This window comes from Culex quinquefasciatus, chromosome 2, assembly GCF_015732765.1.
Source record: "Culex quinquefasciatus strain JHB chromosome 2, VPISU_Cqui_1.0_pri_paternal, whole genome shotgun sequence".
Lineage (NCBI taxonomy): Eukaryota > Metazoa > Arthropoda > Insecta > Diptera > Culicidae > Culex > Culex quinquefasciatus.
The window spans coordinates 1,611,320-1,632,047 of NC_051862.1; the positions used below are offsets into that span (position 1 = coordinate 1,611,320).

Below are 20,728 nucleotides of genomic sequence, written 5' to 3' on the forward strand. Positions count from 1 at the left end.
GTGGGCATTATGAGCCCAAATCCCAAATATGACATTTTTGAAAAAAGTATTTTTACGGGTTAATTAAAATTTAAAATTGAAGGGTGGAGCGCCAGCTCCTGTTACGTACAATCAAGCTCATATCGTCGCAATCGTGCTAACTTGTCGTACGTGCATTTTGGGCCAAAATGAGTTAAGAACGCCATTTTGTGCAGCTCACAATGCCTCACCTTTTGACCTTCACAGATCCCCAAAATTCGATTTCAATCCTGAGATATTCAACAAAAACCGAAAAAACTCCGTGCATTTTTGTCACTTTATATATTAATGTAGTTTCAATCTTGTCGTGCTATCTTGTCACTCCATGAAAATTGATGTAAGTGCGACAAAAGGCCAAAGGGATTTCAAGCCAGGAAAGTCAGGATGCGTTTGTCGCACGTACAAGCTAGACTACCGTAAACATTTTTAATTATAACTCGGGATTCCAGCAACCAACTTCAACCAAACTTCGGGACAATGCACAGAATGGTCTGGTCAGCCAAACAAAACGTGTTTGTTATTGTTTACATTGCGTGCTCTCGTTTTTGTATATTCAAGGTCAAACATTAAAACGCGTTTTTCTCGGAACGTCAAAATGGCGGGTGCGACAAGATAGCACTACGACGTCGATATTTGGGATTTGGGCTCAGTATGCCCACCGGAACAAACCCCTGAATGCCCGCCAAAAAGTCAATTTTGTTACATCCTAATGGCCATATTACAGCAACCAGAGGTCGGATCTACAATGTCCAAAAAAGAAAATTAAAGAAAAAAATTCTCAATTTTTGGGTTTAGTTGCAGAAGTTCTATTTGATTCCAAATTACATTTAAAAATGTTTTTAGAATTTATTTTGGAGGGATTTTTGTTCTTTCCAAAAATCACTGTTTGTTAAATTATTAACTTGGTTAACTTTAGCTTGGCGAAAACCATAACATCCGTCATACCCTCTATAGAGCGGATTCGTTAACTGCATATCCAACAAAAAAAACAAGCACTCATCGTATTTTTAATTTTTTGTAACTTGTTGAAGAAACTACTGTTTAGCGACTTGTTGCATAAACTACAAATTTTCTCGCATAATTTTCTTCTGTTGAACATTGCGAGATCATCAAAGATGTTCAATTTATTTTCTTATGTCGTCCTTTTTCAGTTTGCAACAGATTATTAAATTACAGAAATGTACGAGATTTCACGAAAAAAAATCCATTACTCACTACCGATTTCAGTTGGTGATATCGGTCAAATTCCTTCAACATGATATCAGTTTCAAAAAGAATGCCATAACATATGTACGTTCCAAGCCGCAACTCAAGTGGCCTAAGCTCAACAGATCTCGCATTATTCAAACAAACAAAGCCGACTGTCCGGCGATACAACACTTTGCAAAAACCGTTTAAAGGTTGCCTCCACGCCGCAGAAGATAACAAACCTTTGCGCGGGATGGTACCTACTACAACTGAAGCCCGCGAGGGTGGTGTTAGCGGGGTCGGTCAGCAAAACGATATCGGAACCAAGATAACAAACACTAAAACGCTAAAACAGAAAACAACACACGTTCATTTACGCACGCAAATTCCGATACTGACGGGGTGGCCTGCTATGATTTAGTTCCGACTATACGCGCGCGGTTGTTGTTATCCATCATTGACTGTCAAAGCCTACTACATACTACCGATGGCCACGCTTGCGCACCAATGAAATTGGAATTGTTCCGGCTGGTTCCACGACAACTGTCATAATATCGCTATCAGTCAGTCAGTTGGTCGAACGTTTTGGGTTGGTAGTGTCCCCCCTTACGTGGGTGTTTTGTAGCTGTTGTTGTTGTTTTCTACCCTGTTTTAGCGAGTTAAATTCCGCTACATTCCCCGGTTTTGATGTAACTTTGGGTGTTAATTAGTCGGTTTGTTAAGTTTAGTTTGCTAGACAAGATAACAATGAAATCCAATCGAGTAGTTATGCATTGTAAATCCTCGCGAGATCCATCTAAGTAGTCGCTTGCGGATGAAGAAAAATGTCTGTCTCCGAATCCAAGACGACTGCGGAGAAGGACGCCGGTCTTGGTGGCGTGGCATCGAAGAAGGCCACGCCAGACGTACCGGCGGAAGCCAGCAACCCTCTGAAGGACGTTCACGATATCCAAAAAGGATGGCGTAATGAGAGTTTCTACCTAGTTTTTAATCGCCCCAATCAATAAAATTGCGATACACAAAAAAAAATCTAAATCTGATTATTTTCTCTCTCTCTTTCAGAGGAAATGCTCGAAACGGAAAAGGCCAGCCTGGTGGAACGGGTCAACGATCTGGAGCGGATAGTGCTCGAGCAGAAGGATGAAATCGTGTGCCTCAAGTCGACGCTGGCGGACGTCCTCCGGCGGCTCAGCACGCTCGACAACAGCTACGACAGCGGCAAGTCCACGCTGGAGAACAGTTCGTCGCACAACAGCTCCGTCATGTCGAGCAAAAGTTTCCGCTTTTCGCGGAATACCATCACGAGGTGTAAGTAGATCTAGTAGGCTGGAAGGGTTGGTAGGTTCTGTGTTTAGGGGATGATTGTGGGGACGCATGGTGTTTTGACGTTATACTTTGTAGGTTCAGGGTGGCCATTCAAATCCCAGTTTTGAATTCCCTACTATTTTTTCGACTTTTCCAGAACCTCAAATATTAGGCGTTTATATTTTAAAATGATGAAACAAAATTATGCCATCGCAAAAAAAAAAACTAAACAAATTAAAAAAACATCTAAAAATAGAAAACTAACAGCAAACACAAAAAAAAATACAGAAATGGAAGCATTCGTTATTTCGATTCTGAGACAGAACTAAAACAATCAGTCTGTAATGATAACGAAAGGCTAAACAACTTTTTTTTAAATTGTAATATTAACATCTTTTTGCCTTCTTGCAGGCCAAGGATTGATACCTAAGAGCATGCAATGGCACTGACCTTGTTGCGTGCTCTTCGGTTGACGTCCACGTAAGGAACATCCTGGAAGGAGCGTAACTAACTACATCCGTAGTTCTGTTAGATCATCCGAATTATCTTGATCAGAACAGTATAGCTCTGGTTCCTTGCGAGTGTCCAATTTTCTTACCTCCACGTTGGCTTGGTTTTCATGATGACCTAGCTGGTGGCCTGTGGAAACGGATCGTAAACCTTTGACCACCGCGGGTCAGAGTCGAGACGGCTAAAAGAAAGGGGCGCGACAATGTGGGAAAGGGAAGTAATTTGTGATTGTAGACGGTATTGTTTTGATTCGCAGTATGTTGAGTCAACTGCTGTGGATGTACCTGAAACATCGCACAATGGGGTTTCTCTTATCTTCATTCTCAGCTACCACCTATCTCCTACTTTTATTTTGCTCTTCTGATTCCCAATTCTTCACTGATTCTTCTTTTTAATATCCAACATTTGATTTTAATTTTACTAACTTTTGATTCTCTTATCTCTCAAAGCTTTCCACTCTTTTCTATCATTTGATGCTGCTGTAACAAACTTAGTTTTGTTTTTTATATACTTTTTTCCTTAATGTACTAGTAATATCAAGTCTATTTAACATTCGCCTAATCTTTTTTTGATTTTATTGCGAATTTATTTATTTGAATAATTCTTTTTCTGTCCTATAAATTATCATTGCTATAATCTAAGCTTGTTTTGTATCTCTATTTATTAACTTTTGTCTAATTTTACATCTAATACATCTAGCTTCTCATTTTTATTCTTCAAAATACGCTCATCATTCTCTTACTATTGACGCTCATCATTCTCTTACTATTGATACTTGATTTTTATAAAATAAATTCTCTTTTACTGTTTTCAATCTTCACCCTTTTTTTTCAAACAAGTGAGGTTTGAGCCCTTACTCAATTTATGGAATGGTTAAAGCGGTTGAAGGATTAACACAAATATTATTATTGTATTTTTGGTAAACTTTTACAACATGCTTAGGACTAAAAATTGTAACAAAACACCGCGACAAAAGAAATAGCAACAGATAAACACGACTCAACACTAAGAAAGGTTTCAGGAGAAAACATTACACAGTAAAATAACAACTAGTTTTTGAATTCAAACTAAAAATAAAACAGTTTTTGCTTTAATGAAAGTTGATAGGCACACTTTAAATGGTTAGGCGCTTATACTTACATCAAACCCTACGTAATGTACCACCCCCGGCCGAGTTAAAATGCGTAACCGGAAAAGAAGGTGTGCATGCCTGGCACGAACACTCAAAGCGTGTTCTAGCGTGCTGCTCGTACTGACTCAGAGCAAGGGTGAGATGTAGGTGTAAGGGCAGTGCGTGTTCGTCGGGAACCTAGTGCATAAGATCGGTCAAGGCCCGTTCTTACACTGAAAATTGCGAATTGCGAATTGCGAATTAACATCTTTTTGCCTTCTTCACCTTACAGTTTTTATTAAACATCACACAAATATGATAACAGTTATTCAAATTCTTTCAAGGAATCTTTAAACATCTAGGAATTCGCTTGATTTTTTAAATCGAGATCCCTTTTTGATTTTGTATATTTTAATGTTCAATTAAAAAAAACAATGCAGCAATGATTTAATTAATTAAGAAATTTTCGGATAATTGACCCAAAAAAAAACTTAGTTTAGCATTTACATAAAAATATTTTTTGGTGAACTCAAGTTGGAATTGTTTTTTTTTTTATAGCAAGCAATGTGACAAAATGAAACAGAAGCGTTGAAGTTCAGCTCTATTTACAAATTAGTTTTGTTCATGTTTTGAGTTTATTGTTTTATTTAAACAAAGTTTCAGAATCAAATCTAGTATTTTAGTCAAAGCAAAACATGCAATTCGTACCAAATTCCAGTTTTGTGTAGACAGACAACAAATTTTATGAAAAAATCTATGGACGACTCAGTAATTAAAAGTCGGATTAGCAATGTCAACAAAAATTGTTAAAAAAAAACCCTTTACAACCAAACCCCGCCTCATTTTTTCAACCAATTTTTGATCTTAAAAAAGCATTGGAAAGAAGAACTCTTAAATTTTCAGAAAATTCTAAGGTTTCCAACTTGTGACTTGTTTTATGCGATTTTGCCAAAAAAATTGAATAACAGACCATGGTCTCGACATTTGAATGAAACAAGTGTTTTGAAATACATTTTACACTTGTTTAGTTGTTTTACAATCATTAGTTTTCAAAAAATGTAAAGTTTGACGAAAACAAAAAAAAAAAGGTACTGCACATCGAAAAAAAATTAAATTCAAAAGATTTTTGAATAAACCCAAACAGACTAAACATGATTTTAAACGTGAAGAAATGCATTTTAAATTGATTTCATTTTGAAGTTTTTTGAAAAAAAAATTCTGCCCCCTGATTTTTCGGCCCGATTTTAATTTTTTTTGTACCAGCCTAAATACATATTAAAATACTAAAAATATAACAAGAAAAATATAAAACAAGATAAGTAAAGTTTTCCGTTAAGCACGGGAAAAATAAAAACTAAAAGCATACAAATGAAGTTTAAAGACAAGTTTTAAAAATTAAAAAAAATACGTTTCTTTGAAAAATATCCTTAAAACGATGACCTCATCAAAATTTCATTGAAACTTTAGTTTTGTATGCACATTCAATTTTACTTCCAAGAGTTGTTAATACATTTTTTGAGTGTTTTTCAAAACATTCCAAAAACTGCTGTCTTATTAAATCGGCTAAAATAAAAACTTCCATGACGCATTAGAGCTGAAAAGTTGGCACATTTGTTCGGATAAAATACAGTCAATACTCGATTATCAGAAGGCCTTGGATTAATTTAACTTCGGATAATCAAATCTTCGGATAATCGAATCAAAAAAAAATCAGAATTATGTATTAATCGAACTAAAAGAACCATGCTTCTCCATCGAAATGAGTTCCCAGTACATTTCGGTGGAGACGCATGGTGCTGTATGCCAAATCGGAGCACTTTTGGTCTGGATCCTGCTGGTTTGACATGGAATTGTTGTAATAGATTTCTAAGAACTCAAATGACCTTCAGAACATTTTTAGAAGAAAAGGGTTTCGATGCCATTCATTTTGTATTCGTAAAATTAAATTCATAATAATTTCCCCTTTCTCTCTCCTCCCCTTCCAGTAAACTCCAGCGTGGACGAGAAGCGCTTCGGCCGGGTCCCGTCCCGCGTGACCAGCTCCCCCTCGCGCAGCGCCATGTCCTCGTCCTCCTCGCACGGCACCGCCAAAGCCAGCAGCCTGGCCCAGAAGGCGATCCACCACTCGAACGGTTCGCTCCACTCGGACTCGATGAGCAGCCACTCGATCTCGCCGGCGCCGTCGCCCTCACCCCGCCAGCCAAACTTGCAGAATCTGTCCGCTTCCGTGGTGGGCTCGATTGGGGTTAACGGAGGAGGTGGCGGGACGAACGGGGTGACCGGGATGGGTAAGCGGTGGAGTTCGACGGGGGATTTCGTGAGTGGATCGCCGGGGACGCCGGTCAGCAGTGCCAGTGGGAATAGTATTTCGAGGTTTTCGACCAAGTCGTTGCTGAATCTGAACAGCAGCTTGGGCGGTCACAACGGGACAGGGAAGGGAGGATCGCATGCCTTTGTGCAGAAGAAGGAGGACGATGACTACTTGAAGTTGTACATTAGTGGCCGTCCGGTTGTGTTGCACATTCCAGAAGCTCAAATTAGTTCGTACGAAACGACGAAGGTTCAGCCGGCGCCAAACAAGCGGTTGAGGTTGGACTGGGTGTACGGATACCGTGGGAAGGATTGCCGCTCGAATCTGCACCAGTTGCCGACGGGGGAGATGGTTTACTTTGTGGCCGCGGTGGTGATCTTGTACAACATGGACGAGCAGAGTCAGCGGCACTACGTGGGTCACACGGACGACGTCAAGAGTTTGGCGGTTCATCCGAACAAGCTGCTCGTGGCTACTGGGCAGTGTGGAGGCCATGACGGGCATGATACGTTGCCGCACATCCGGGTTTGGAACTCGGTTTCGTTGGCCACGTTGAACGTGATCGGGATGGGAGACTTTACGGGCGCGATCAACTGCTTGTCGTTCAGCCGAGCGGACAGCGGAACGATCTTGGCGGCGATCGACGACTCTCCGGACAAGATCATCTCGATTTGGGACTGGCAGAAGAAGGAGAACGGACGGAGGATCACCGAAACCAAGTGTTCGGTAGACACGATCGTAGCGGTGGAGTTCCACCCGCTGGACAAGGGTCAGATCATCACGATCGGCAAGAATCACATCGCGTTCTGGTCACTGGATCAGAACGGAATGCTCTACAAGCGGATGGGAGTGTTTGAGAACCGGGAAAAGCCGAAGTACGTCACGGCGATCACGTTCACACCGGCTGGGGATGTCGTAACTGGGGACTCGAGTGGTAACATTGCGATTTGGTCGCGTGGAACGAACGTGATCAGTCGGTTCTTGAAAAAAATCCACGAGGGATCGATCTTCTCGATCTGTTCGCTGCGCAATGGTGGATTCGTGTCTGGTGGCAAAGACGGCCGGCTGGTCCTTCTGGACGAATCGATGCGCATGAAGGCTGAACAGCTAGTCGAGCCGCACTTTGGGGCGGTTCGCGTTGTGGCGCAGGGCAAGGGATCCCAACTGTTGATCGGAACGACCAAAAACTGCATCCTTTCCGGTGACTTTACTCTCGGATTGGTCCCCATGGTGTTGGGTCACACGGACATACTGTGGTCGCTGGCGTCACACCCGCAGGTCGCCCAGTTCGTCACCGGAGGTCGCGATCGCCTTCTGCAGCTGTGGGACTCCCTTTCCCACTCGGTGGTCTGGAGCAAGGACATCGGAGAACCCATCCAGTCGGTTCAGTTCTCCAACAGTGGTGACACGATCATCGTCAGCGGCGTTGGTGGCCGGTGGATGGTGTTTGACACGGTCACCCGGGAACTGCTGGCCGTGTACCAGGATGGACAAGATGTGATCCAAACGATCAAGTTCTCCCCGGACGGGAACTTGCTCGCGTTGGGATCGAAGGATAGCTGCGTGTACATTTATCAGTGTACGAAGGCCGCCCATCGCTTCTCCAAGATTGGAAAGTGCACGGTGAGTTGAATCATTTTCCCAGAGGTTTCCAGCAAGAAATCAAACGCAAAATTGTCAAAATTGTCAAAACTGTCAAAACTGTCAAAATTGTCAAAATTGACAAAATTGACAAAACTGACAAAATTGTCAAAATTGACAAAATTGTCAAAACTGTCAAAACTGTCAAAATTGTCAAAATTGTCAAAATTGTCAAAATTGACAAAATTGACAAAATTGACAAAATTGACAAAATTGACAAAATTGACAGAATTGACAGAATTGACAAAATTGTCAAAATTGACAAAATTGACAAAATTGACAAAATTGACAAAATTTACAAAATTTACAAAATTTACAAAATTTACAAAATTTACAAAATTTACAAAATTTACAAAATTTACAAAATTGACAAAATTGACAAAACTGACAAAATTGTCAAAACTGTCAAAACTGTCAAAATTGTCAAAATTGTCAAAATTGACAAAATTGACAAAACTGACAAAATTGTCAAAATTGACAAAATTGTCAAAATTGTCAAAATTGTCAAAATTGTCAAAATTGTCTAAATTGTCAAAATTGACAAAATTGACAAAATTGACAAAATTGACAAAATTGACAAAATTGTCAAAATTGTCAAAATTGGCAAAATTGACAAAATTGTCAAAATTGACAAAATTGACAAAATTGACAAAATTGACAAAATTGACAAAATTGACAAAATTGACAAAATTGACAGAATTGACAGAATTGACAAAATTGACAAAATTGACAAAATTTACAAAATTTACAAAATTTACAAAATTTACAAAATTGACAAAATTGACAAAATTGACAAAATTGACAGAATTGACAGAATTGACAAAATTGACAAAATTGACAAAATTGACAAAATTGACAAAATGTAAAAATTTACAAAATTTACAAAATTTGTAAAAATTACAAAATTAAGGCAAATTCAAACCAAATTTATTCTGATGTTTAAAAAAAATGACTTTCACTTATCCCAATTATATTTTCCAGGGTCATTCGAGCTTTATTTCGCACATCGACTGGTCCAAGGACAGCACCGTCCTACGGACAAACTCCGGAGACTACGAGCTTCTCTACTGTAAGATCCTTTCAACATTATCAAAATGTCTTCAATATCCAAGTTCCGTACCGCTTTCAGGGAACCCGACGCTCTGCCGCCAAATCACGACCCACGGCACGGTTCGCAACCTCGAGTGGGCCACCCAGTCCTGCACCGTGAGCTTCGAAACGGTCGGCATCTGGCCGGAAAACTTTGACGGCACGGACATCAATAGCGTGTGCAAGGACGGCGAGGAGCAGTTTCTGGTCACCGCCGACGATACCGGCAAGATCCGGCTGTTTAGCTATCCGGCGTCCCAGCCGAAGGTAATTTCTGCGATACAAATCGGATTATGAAGCATGTTTTAACTTTTTTTAAACTTATTGTTTTTAGTCACTGTCGCATGCGTACCGAGGCCACAGCAGTCACGTGACGTCGGTCAAGTTTATGCACGACGGAGTGCGGTTGCTGTCCGCCGGCGGAATGGACACCAGCGTGCTGCAGTGGCGCGTGGTTTGAAACAACGAGCGCGGTTTGAGCGAACGAGAAAGATGGATGAATGCATGAATGCACGTGATGAGAACAACAATATTGGCCAAGAACAAAAGAAACGGATGCAAGTTTTGTGCAGTTTACTAATTGTTACATTAGTATTTAAATTACACAAATACAGACACACAGAAAAGACAAAAAAAAAACAGACACAATACACCACTTTATTTATTATCTACTCTACTTTATTAGGTACTTTGTATTCGGAGAATGAACAAAAAAATAAATAAATAAGAACTTAGTAGATTGCAAATAAATATAGCCACTCAAATACATACACGAACAACACTTTAAACACTCACACTTTACTATTCTTCTTTTTACTAAGTGATATAGTTTGAAAACGGTTTACTGTAAGTGTCGAGATGCATTTGAGCGCAGCAATTATAAATTATTAAACATTTTTTATTCGACTGCAATATATTATGAAATCAAAATGCTGTTTTTGCTAGTTTATTTTTGAAGAACCCCCCGTCTTTCCAGTACAATATCAGTTTTAGTTCAGGGGAAATGTGGTGAAATTTAAATTGGTATGATAATTTTCATTCGAAACTAACTGAAAAATTCCAAAATTTCATGATTGTTGTTGTTTGTTTATTTGAGGCAACTTAAATCTTTTTAGACAATCGTTATTTTTGATTGTGGTATATTTTAAATTTTCGAAATAAAGCTCAGACTCGTCTCCGAAGTTTCGATTATCCCAAGTTCGAATATCCGAAAGCTTCTTAGAAACAATTCTGTGAAACATTGGATGATTTTTTTCTACTTTTTCTATGACCAAACAAGTCATTTTCCAGCATTAGTTCGTCCATACAAGTCTCCATACAATTTTATCTAGAGAACGGTTTTGTTAACTAATTTGGTGTTTTGAGCAAGTAGAGCAAAACTCTTCAGAAAAAAATGACACTCTAAAATATTACTCATTTATTTTTAATTGGACCTTTCACACCAAAATACATTCTATGACAAAAATGCCATCTGTTGAGTTATTGCACAAGTTAGACAACCCACTGAAAATTTTAGCTTGAGCCTCAACTCGATTCAGGATCGATCTCGAGCCAGATTGACTCGAGGCTCGAGCCAAAATTCTCAGTGGGAAAATTGATTTGGCAGTGTTACCATTTTTTTGATCATAATTTTCTTAAACTTTGAAAAATGCCGAAAACATAATTTTCAATGTCGTGTACCGTTTTGAAGTTATAAACAAAGAAAGCTGATTTTTTTTGTTAATAATGTGACTCTTTTACCTGATTAGGTTTTTTTTTTTTTGGTTAAGGAGATGAGAAAATTTCCTATAAAATCGCTCGTAATACATTGAAGATCGGACCAATGGTTGCCCTATATTTATACATCACTGTGCGTCAATTTTTTTCATAGAGACTCAGCAAATATGCGTCCGATTTTCAATGTCAAAAAATTAAAATATTTCCAAAATTTTCAAATCAACCTCAACATTTGAAAAGGCTCAAAAACACTTTTTTCAACCATAGCGAAAGATCGAAAAAAAAAATGTTTTGAGATTTTATTATAACATAAAAATATTTTGATAGTGGTGTAAATTTTTGTTTTTTTTTTTGTTTCATTTATTTTGTGAAAGCCCACAAAATTTTAAATGGTAAAATTTATGTTTTAGAATAATGGGATTTTCAATGATTTCTTTTCTACAAAGAATATTCTGCTTCTTTGCTTTTGTGGTGTTTTTGTAATGTGGCAAGCCAAATATGAATGGTTTTCTTTAAATTTAAAATTTATGCGTTTTAAAGAATTCTTTTCTAGAAACAGAGTTCTTGTTTTATTGAAATAAATAAAAATTAAATGCTCATGCAAGTGCTCATGTTATTTTGTAAAATTGAAGCTCCTTGGTTAACTTCATCGGAGCACCGTCAAATGGGCGAATCGGGATTACAGTCTGACCCAGTCACAACGTTCTAGCAGGATTCTAGTAGAGTTCTTGCAGAGCTGGAATTTCTTACAGCGTTCTAGCAGAAATGTGCTACCGCTCTAGCAGGAGGGAGGGGGAAGGTTTTTTGGTTGATATTAGCGTGACGTACTTTATGAATGAAGCCTTAGCGACACAACCACCCACTAACCTCATGTTCTTTTCCGTTGTGCCCTGATCCGGATTCCGCCAATCGATTCCAGCTGAACACTATCACTTCTGCGCCGAACGTTCACTCTCAACTGTCCACTACGTAAACATAAACACGCACCTTTATTCATTCGCTGTCAAAATCAACGCACGCTTCTGTATGAACTAGTCTGTTTTAGGGTTATTATTACGAAGTCAATGTACGTTATTTCAGAAAAAAAATATTGTTCAAATTTTGGAGCAAACCGTCATTTCGAAACCCCTCTCGACTCCGCCAATCCTCCACCACTTCTACTTGACCACGTGTTTCCACAACCCCACCACCAGACGGCGCTAGCGTCACCCACTTGCTTGAATTTTCTTGAACCCGCGGCCGGATCTGACGTCATCAATTCTCTCTCGTTTTTGAGGCAGTGCTGGCAAAATGGTGGAGATTTGTCTGTAGATGATGATTTTCGAATTTAAGGTGTGTAATTTCACTGCAGATTTTGTGAACATAATTACTAGAGCAATATATGTTTTTAACGGTGAATTTAATTAAGAGAATCTCGTTAGATAAGTTTCATTTGTTTTGAAATATTTTGTATCAAATTTGACCAAGCTCTGATATTTTTATGAAGCAATGTTACAATAATCATGATTGTATTAGGCGAAAAAATAAATAAATGAATACAATTCTTTTTATCAATTATCAATTTTATAGAAATTGCTGATATTAAAAGCATACTTGAGAGCATTTGTAACAATAAGCATTCTAAATTATAATATACTAAATATGATGCTTTCAAGCCGTGCAAACTGTTATTCGAATTCAATCTAATTTTCTTATTTCTTGGTATAATGTTGTTCTTTCGCCTTCAAAAGCCACATTTTGTTGTTGTTTAATGAAATCTTGCTTTTGAACGTTGATTTTCGCTCCAATAAACCTGTACCAAAATTCTAAACAACACATTTCCGTAAAACTTTGTAAACAATGTCACAAAGTCTGTACCACACCCCAAAACATCACCGCAGGCAACCCTTCGCTCACTCTCTCGTACTTTTCTCCCTTCTCTCTCCCGAAAGCCCGCACCATTTGCCCTCTTCGCCGACGAACCCGCACTCTCTCTCTCACCACCAGCCTCATTTTGCTTTCGTCGGTGGTCGGTGCTTGCCGCGATTCCGATCGTGTTCTTCGTCCTTCTCCGCCGCCGCGGTGTGCGCGTTTTTCATTCAAGAAAAGGCTTTTTTTTCGGGTCTCCGCGTGAAGAAATGGAACTTTCCTTCGATTTTATTTTGATTCGCGGGCCGAGCCGGAATTTCGTGGGGTGAATTTCTCGGTGGAATTTGGCGCGCGCGTGTGTGGTAAGTTACGGGGCGATGCGGACGAAAGTGGCCGGAAGTGCGGACGAAGCGCGCGCGCTTGGCGTGGTTTTTTCTTCGGGCGTAGCAGGCGGTGGTGCGCGACTTATGCCGGCGTCGACGCCGGAAGTGACCTCGCGGGAGCGTGATTCTGTGTCGGTTTTTCGTGGGGAGCGTGTGTGAATCTGGCCAGGGAAACGGTTCCGACGAAAATGGAGGGAAGCAAAAAAAAAACGTGCTTTTTCTCGTCGTGAGTCGGAAAAGAAAAATGTCGGCGTGACCAGGAGCAGCTCTCTTCAAAATGGTGCCACTCTTTCGCAGTATATTCTTGTGGCTTGATGTGTTAGAAATCGTGCTCAAATCACAGGAGTATACTGTGAGAGATCGCCAGGACCGGTCGGCCGGCGGAACGCGTTTCCGGTGGGAAAATCCTCGCCATGAAGCCAACAGGTAAGCTCCGACGAGGCAAACCTAACCTCAAAACTGCCGCATCGCGATTGTTTACTCAGCCATCTTTCTCTTGCTTCACCTTCCAGAAAATGATGATGGCGACGACGGAGTAGGCGATGACGAAGGAGGGAGAGAGTGAGGACGAGCTGCCACTTCCGGGAGCATATGAAAAGTAAGCATTGTTCCCGATTCTTCTGCGCGCGTTATCTAATCCCCCTTCAAAATGATGATAAAACATAAGAGCCAATCCATTGACCGCGCTGCCGTGCGGGCATGAAATCAAACCCACTTCTTAACTGACCACCCTTACAAAAAACAAGCTGGTTGCTTCGATCCAATCAACCGACAGAGGAGCATTGAACCCTAGCAACCATCATCATCCCGAAAAAAAAGAAGCGCCGCCGTCGCGCCCCACCGCGCGTCTCACCCCATCAAAGTAGGTTAGCAGTTTTGTAACGCTTTCCCCGCGCTCTTTTTCTTCCAGGCAGCAGCAGCGTGTTCTTCTTCCCGGTAAATTCCACACCCAACCCTGGCAGAGTGAGAGAGCGAGAGGGGCGCACTGAAAATGTGTGTGCGTGTGTGTGTGTGTGTGAACGAAACAGGTTTCGGCCGTGCGAGCGGGACGGGGCGTCATCACACTCACCGAACACGTGTTGAAGGCAAATGGCGGGATTTCGTCGGACGAATCATCCTCTCTTCCTGAAACGAGTTGGGAATCAAAAACACGAGGGAAGCGCGCGGACCGCAAATCGAGATGGCGGAGGGCGCCGAAGGCGCGGTAGGTAATTTTTGAAAACATAAAAGTTTAAAAAAATAAACGCTTTGATGTATTAAAAAAATCCAATTACGTAATGCCGAAAGTTTCCTGCGACGCGCGCGCGTGGCCTACTTTGCTGGTTTATCTTGTCCACCTTCTTTGCGTCACGATGCGCACTCGTCTTGCGGCGAAAAGAATGGGAAAGCTTATCTTTTTGGCGCCGTCAAACCAAATTCGTTCGAGATAGTAGGGGAAATGGGTCGATTTTGGGATCTCGCTAAAATCTGGAGTTTTTTTAAAGGTTCAATAAACCAAACCAAAAACAGGCAATTTCAAAAACACCCAAAAAGCATAAACTGGAAATTTGGTATATTGGACCTTTTCAAAAAAAAAAAAAAAAAAACTCCGGAAATAGACTTTGTGACGCGAGTAAAAGCAAGCCATTGTCGAAGGAAAAAAATAAATTCTGGCTTACTAGCTCGCTTACTTTTTCAAAAATCAATGGCGCACTGGTTGTTTCGAAAAAGTAATCTAGAATTCAAGAGAATTTTTAATAGGTCCTGTAAACATATGAAAGCTTATTAGGACCTTATAAAAATAATCTAGAGAATGCCAGGAAATGTAACAAGGCTGGATAACTAAATAAAACAATCTTATTTCGACAACTGAAGAAGAAGGTTGTTTCTTTAACTACGCAACGATTAGTAATGAAACATTTTTTAGTTTTTTTTAAAGTTAATACAACATCAAGAGATAAATCCAAATATGACTTGAGTTATATGATCGATGCTCTATTACCTCGATTACCCGAAGGTTTGTATGGGACTTCGGATAATTGAATCACGATCAGAAAAAATATATTTTTTATTATTACTTCAAACATCATATTTGAGTTCTGCGACCCCATTTTTGTCAAATTTTAATATTTGATTGCTTTTTAAGATGCAAAAAAAGCATTTTCTCAATATGTTATCGACATTTTGGGCGCCATCTTGTATTTAAAAATTTTAAATCTTTTTAGAGTAGTAATTGTAATTGATTGTTCATTTGTGACGAGAGCATGTTAGTTTAGTAGTAGTAGCATGTGGGTCATCCTTAGGGCATCTCCAGCGCTGGGGTGCAAATCAAATTTGCACCCGGCTCATGAATACCGAGATCAAATTTGCCACCTTGAAAAAACTCCGTCATCCCCACCGCTAGGGTAGCAAATTTGCCACCGAAACAAGCCCACCGCGGGGGGCAAATATGGGTTTTTATCATTTTTTGCTCTCGTTTACCTTCAAAATCAATAATTATGTGTTGATTCATGCCTAGAAATGCTAAAAGTTTATTAAACTTTTTAATCCTATTGAAAATTTCAAAGAATTTCATTTTTCGAAAATGTCGAAAGTTTAACTATTTGCTACCCGATTTGATTCCCACCAAATTTGCTCTCGAGTTTGCCCCCGAGTCTCCCACCGCGCGTAGCAAAGCAGGTATCAAATTTGATCTCAAGTTCATCTGTAGAAGAAAAATATGTGTCGGTACCTGTCGGGTACTCATTTTCTGATACCCGACAAGTACCGGGAAGCCGGGGGGCAAAGTTTTGAATGCTTTTTATATGTCTGCTCTCTTTATGATATGTATGATGTATGATTCAAAAATCCAAAAATTCAAAAAAATTCAAAAATTCAAAAAAAATCAAAAATTCAAAATAAATCAAAAATTTAAAAATTCAAAAATTCAAAAATTCAAAAATTTAAAAATTCAAAAATTCAAAAATTCAAAAATTTAGAATTCAAAAATTCAAAAATTTAAAATTTCAAATTCAAATTGAATTTTTGAATTTTTAAATTTTTGAATTTTTGAATTTTTGAATTTTTAAATTTTTGAATTTTTGCATTTTTGAATTTTTGAATTTTTGAAATTTTTTGAAATTTTTTAAAAAATTTTGAAATTTTTTGAAATTTTTAGATTTTTTTTTAAATTTTTTTGAAATTTTTTGAAATTTTTAGAAATTTTTAGAAATTTTTTGATTTTTTTTAAATTTTTTTATTTTTTTTCCGTGCTTGATTCGATTTTTCCGTGCATAATTCCATTTGAAGCGGTAGCAAACAGACTGAATACGCGGGTAGCAAAGTGAAATCCCGAAGAACTGCTGAAAATTTGCTACCGCGACAGGTACCGCGATGGGGTTGACGTCGGGTGCAAATTAGCTTTGCTTCGATGTTTGCACCCAGCGCTGGAGATGCACTTAAGCGTCGAGCACAACTAATATCTAATGATTATCTGAAGCGAAATTCTTAAGTTTTTTTTTTTTTGAAAAAGTTCTATAAACCAAATTTTCATTTTTTGCATTTTGAGTGTTTTTAGAACCGCCTTGAGTCAGGGGTATCGAGGTTTTTAAGCGAAGATGGCGTTCGAATGGTGAACGCCCGAAATGTCAAAATCACGCAGTGGTACCAACATTACGGAACAAGTGTGCCATGGCATGACAGCCATATTTTTTTTCTAATGTTGGTGCTACTGCGCGATTTTGACATTTCGGGCGTTCACCATTCGAGCGCCATCTTCGCTTAAAAACCTGGATTCAAAAACACAAAAAGAAAAATTTGTAAATTTGGTTTATAGGACCTTTAAAAAAACACTGGAATTGTTTCGAGGCCTTCGGGTAATCGAATCTAGATTGTAATTTCTGTTTCGCATTCTAGCAGAGCTCTAACCGCTAGATATTCTTACAGAATTCTAGCGGAAATGTTCCATCTTTCTAGCAGGATTCTGGCAGAACCAGTTCAGATAGAATATTTTGTGGCTGAAACATGTACAAAAAATTAAAAGAACATAAAAAGTGAAATAAAAATAATCGGATTTTTTCCGGATGTGTAATGGTGTCGTGCACAACCAAGCCAAGTTACAAGCTGACTCCGTTTGGGATCAACATGCTGTGAATCTCCGAGGACCGTTTTGAAACCGCGCGGCCCCACCCACCCACAAAGTTGAGTTCTATATCACGAGAAACGAAGCGACCGGCAACTCTGCGTCGTTGTCAGAGGACTTCCGTCGGCTTCATATGTCAAAAAGAACCTCGAGGAATCGCACAACCTGGATGCTGTGGAGGTGCACGTCATCAAGAGAAAAGCAGAGTTCCCCTCTTCGGTGGAAACTCCGTACATTGAGCTGTGGCGCATTTTCTCCGAGTATACATCGCCAAGTTCAAGACCTGCAAGACTGGCTTGAACCAAGTAACCCTCGTCAGTTACATAATCTCGAAGTATGGAGTGTCCTGTGACCGATCCTCGGTCCTAACCAGGTCACAGCACTTAAAAGGACCTGATATAAATAAGTTATAAATAAAAACAAAATTGTTAAGGTTCGATTTCAATTTTTTAAACTGGAGTTCCTGTACAATTTTAATGGTGGTAGCGATTGAGGTAATGTCAGTGGAATATCAAAACCCAGAATTCAACTTTCCGTTGGCTTGATGCTCTACATAGGGGTAACGATTACACGAAAAAGAAGGCAGGATCAGCAACAGTTGGAGCACTTTATGAAGTGGCCATCATGCTCCTGTTCCGGCCAGCAGTAGCAGATTAAATGCATCGTGTGGTGAGAAGTACCAACTTGCGGCGTCTTATTCCTTTACTGCCGGTCGAGCTGTACCAGGATTGCTGCTGGAAGAACTGAAACCTTGATTGTTGCTGCCCGCTTCTTTACTGTAGTCCTGTTCAAGTCCAGAAGTCTTAGAAGAATTACGATTCAAGTGGCATTTGATGATAAGTCCAAACCCTGCCGGAGGTGTTGAATCTTGACTTGGTGAGATCTATCCATTTTATCTATCATTATTTGATAGATGATTTTATTCCCTTATTTTATATAATGATATATCCATATTATCCAATTCCCACCTCCCTTTTCTCCTATCCACATTTCCTCCCCCTCCCCTCCTCCCCCTCCCCCCCCCTGCCCCTGAATATTGTTATCTGCCAAATTTACACTTACACACGGTACGGTATGTCCACGCATCCTTCCTGCCCTGATGATCCGTTCAAAGAATCTGTCTCTGCGGTTAATGCAACGCAGTAGGCCTGGCCGCTTTAATTTTTGCTATACATTTTCGGGGTAACTCGGATGTACTGTGATCATCAGGGGCGCCGACTCTGGGGGGGCACGGTACTTTTTGCCCCCCCTAAAATTTGGCTGAGGGGGCAGCGCATACATTGTGCCCCCCCAGAAATTTTGGAAGAAAAATATTTTTATTTCAAATGTAAAAAAACACAGAAATAATTGAAAAAAGAATCTTAAACTTAAATGGAACATTGTTTGTACACACGGATAGAATTCTTGTAAGCGAATCCGTAAAATAGCTCAAAAACATTTGTTGTTTTCGAAATCGCTGAAATTTTTCGAACAAAATCGTTTACAATTTTCTGGATTTAGATGCATTTTTTTCTAAATCGACAACGTTTTATCTATACCACTGTGCTCTCTAGGAAAATCAGTTATCTAGTACAAGAGCACAGAGGCATCGGTATATGATTTGAGAGATGTCGTCAACATAAATTTTACGGATTTGCTCATAAGATTTGTATCTGTGCATGTTGTTTCAAAAACAAAACCAATGTACTTTTTCCATAGCACCTTATCTACAATCACCAAGTTTTCAAACGCAACATTCTGCGATTTGCCATTGTAGATCAGGATTTAGCGAATATAAACTGAAACACTTTTCAAAATGGTCATTTGATGACTGCTTTACATTTACAAAAATGCTGAGGAATTCAATATTTTTTTTAGTAATTTTAGAAAGGATTTGAAAAGATTTCAAATACATTTGTTAACCGTTCTATACCAATTTTAGCTGAAAAATACAATTGTTTCAAAAAGTAAATTTTGGAAACTAGAACACCGATTTACTGAGAAGCTGACAAATTAAAACATAATCTGAGACAATTCCACATTATAATCATAAAACACAAGTGTATTGCTTTCTGCAATTCATGATCGATTTAAAAAAATAAAAAGGCTATAGAAATTTTAACTGCATCCTCAAAAAATATATCAAAAAATCAGGGAGTAGAAAATAATACTTAAAAATGGAATATTAAATTCTTAAATTCTTAAATCCCTAAATTCTTAAATTCTTAAATTGGGTCCTAAAATGAAGCTTAGTTTGCTGATATTATTGTTTACAGCGATAAAGCTTATTTTTCTGAGTACAATGACCCTTTGTTAAATCTTTATATTCTTAAATTATTAAATCCTTAAATTCTTAAATTCTTAAATTCTTAAATTGGGTCCTAAAATGAAGCTTAGTTTGCTGATATTATTGTTTACAGCGATAAAGCTTATTTTTCTGAGTACAATGACCCTTTGTACGACCACAAAGAGTTTAAAATGGATTTTTAAATCAATTTTGAAAAATTAACCTCGCGGTCCTTCTTGACAGAAAAGTTCCTACTTGACAGCTCGTTCCAAGGGGACCATAGTTGATCCATCGAAAAAATGTTGTCTTGTCAAAAAAAAAATTGCATTAAAATGAAAAAAAAGTGATCAGAAATTGTTTTTAATCGTGTTTTTTATCGTTGTACATAAAAATTGACATAGGGCTTTAGTACCCAATTCTTAAATTCTTAAATTCTTAAATTCTTAAATTTTTTAATTCATAAATTCTCTTCTTTTGAAATTTTCGATTTTTTTTAAACATTGAATTTTATTGTTATTTCTAAATTTCTGATTGTTTAAATTTCTGCTTTTGATTTCTTAACATTTTCAAGTCATGAGTTTTTGTAACCCTAGATTTTTTTCTTTATTTTTTCTCTTTTTATGCGATGCGTTACGTTTTTAATTTGTAAATTTCTCTGGAACGACGCAACATTTTTGCAATCTTTTAAAAGCAATTTGTAGGTTGAAGGTTCAGATCTAAAAAACGCCTTTGAAGCTTTCAAAAATAAAGAGAGGTTTCTCTGTATTTTTTTTTTTAATTTTGGAATATTGAATTTGGTGTATCTGTTTTTTTCTAAATTGCAGATTTGAAAAATGGATATTTATTTAAATGTGTATTTGTATTCTCAAATTTCTGAAGTTCTAAATTTTTGTATTTAACTTTTGTTTTTATTTTTAGAATATTTGTATTGTTGAATTTCTAAATATCTGATTATTTTTATTATTGACTGTTACTTCTAGAAAATAACTACGAATATGACAATGAGAATGAATTCGCCTTCCAAACATATGAAAAATTCCCTCCAATTAACATTCTCAATCACGTTTTAATAAATTATATATTTCTTAAAAAATGGATTCCGGATGAAAAAAATCCGTATCACATCGTAATATTTTTTTTTTAATTCGTGATATACAAGAAACATAAACATCTAATCGCCACTCTTACCTATTGATTTCGGAAAACAACCGTGCCCCCCAACATTTTGGACTAGTCGACGCCC

At 38.4% G+C, this 20,728-nt stretch overlaps 1 protein-coding gene and 1 long non-coding RNA gene across 5 annotated transcripts in view; both read left to right on the forward strand.

The window, feature by feature from the left end:
* LOC6037246 (echinoderm microtubule-associated protein-like 2) overlaps positions 1-10,103 on the forward strand; it is a 44,099-nt gene extending 33,996 nt beyond the window's left edge. For 2 of the 4 annotated variants that reach the window (XM_038258240.1, XM_038258239.1), the window contains exons 3-7: positions 2,269-2,514; positions 6,118-8,066; positions 9,066-9,153; positions 9,214-9,440; positions 9,508-10,103. In XM_038258240.1, the coding sequence (XP_038114168.1) occupies positions 2,269-2,514; positions 6,118-8,066; positions 9,066-9,153; positions 9,214-9,440; positions 9,508-9,633 (2,636 nt within the window). In that variant the 3' untranslated portion in view covers positions 9,634-10,103. Of the gene's footprint in view, positions 1-1,757; positions 2,170-2,268; positions 2,515-6,117; positions 8,067-9,065; positions 9,154-9,213; positions 9,441-9,507 lie in introns of those variants that run through there. The other 2 variants (XM_038258241.1, XM_001847123.2) reach the window with 2 other exon arrangements.
* A 2,795-nt stretch (positions 10,104-12,898) lies between these two features.
* Positions 12,899-14,385, forward strand: LOC119767961. The gene is made up of 3 exons (XR_005277818.1): positions 12,899-13,546; positions 13,633-13,718; positions 14,031-14,385. It is a non-coding gene; the product is annotated as an uncharacterized LOC119767961 (long non-coding RNA).
* The last annotated feature ends 6,343 nt before the right edge of the window (positions 14,386-20,728 follow it).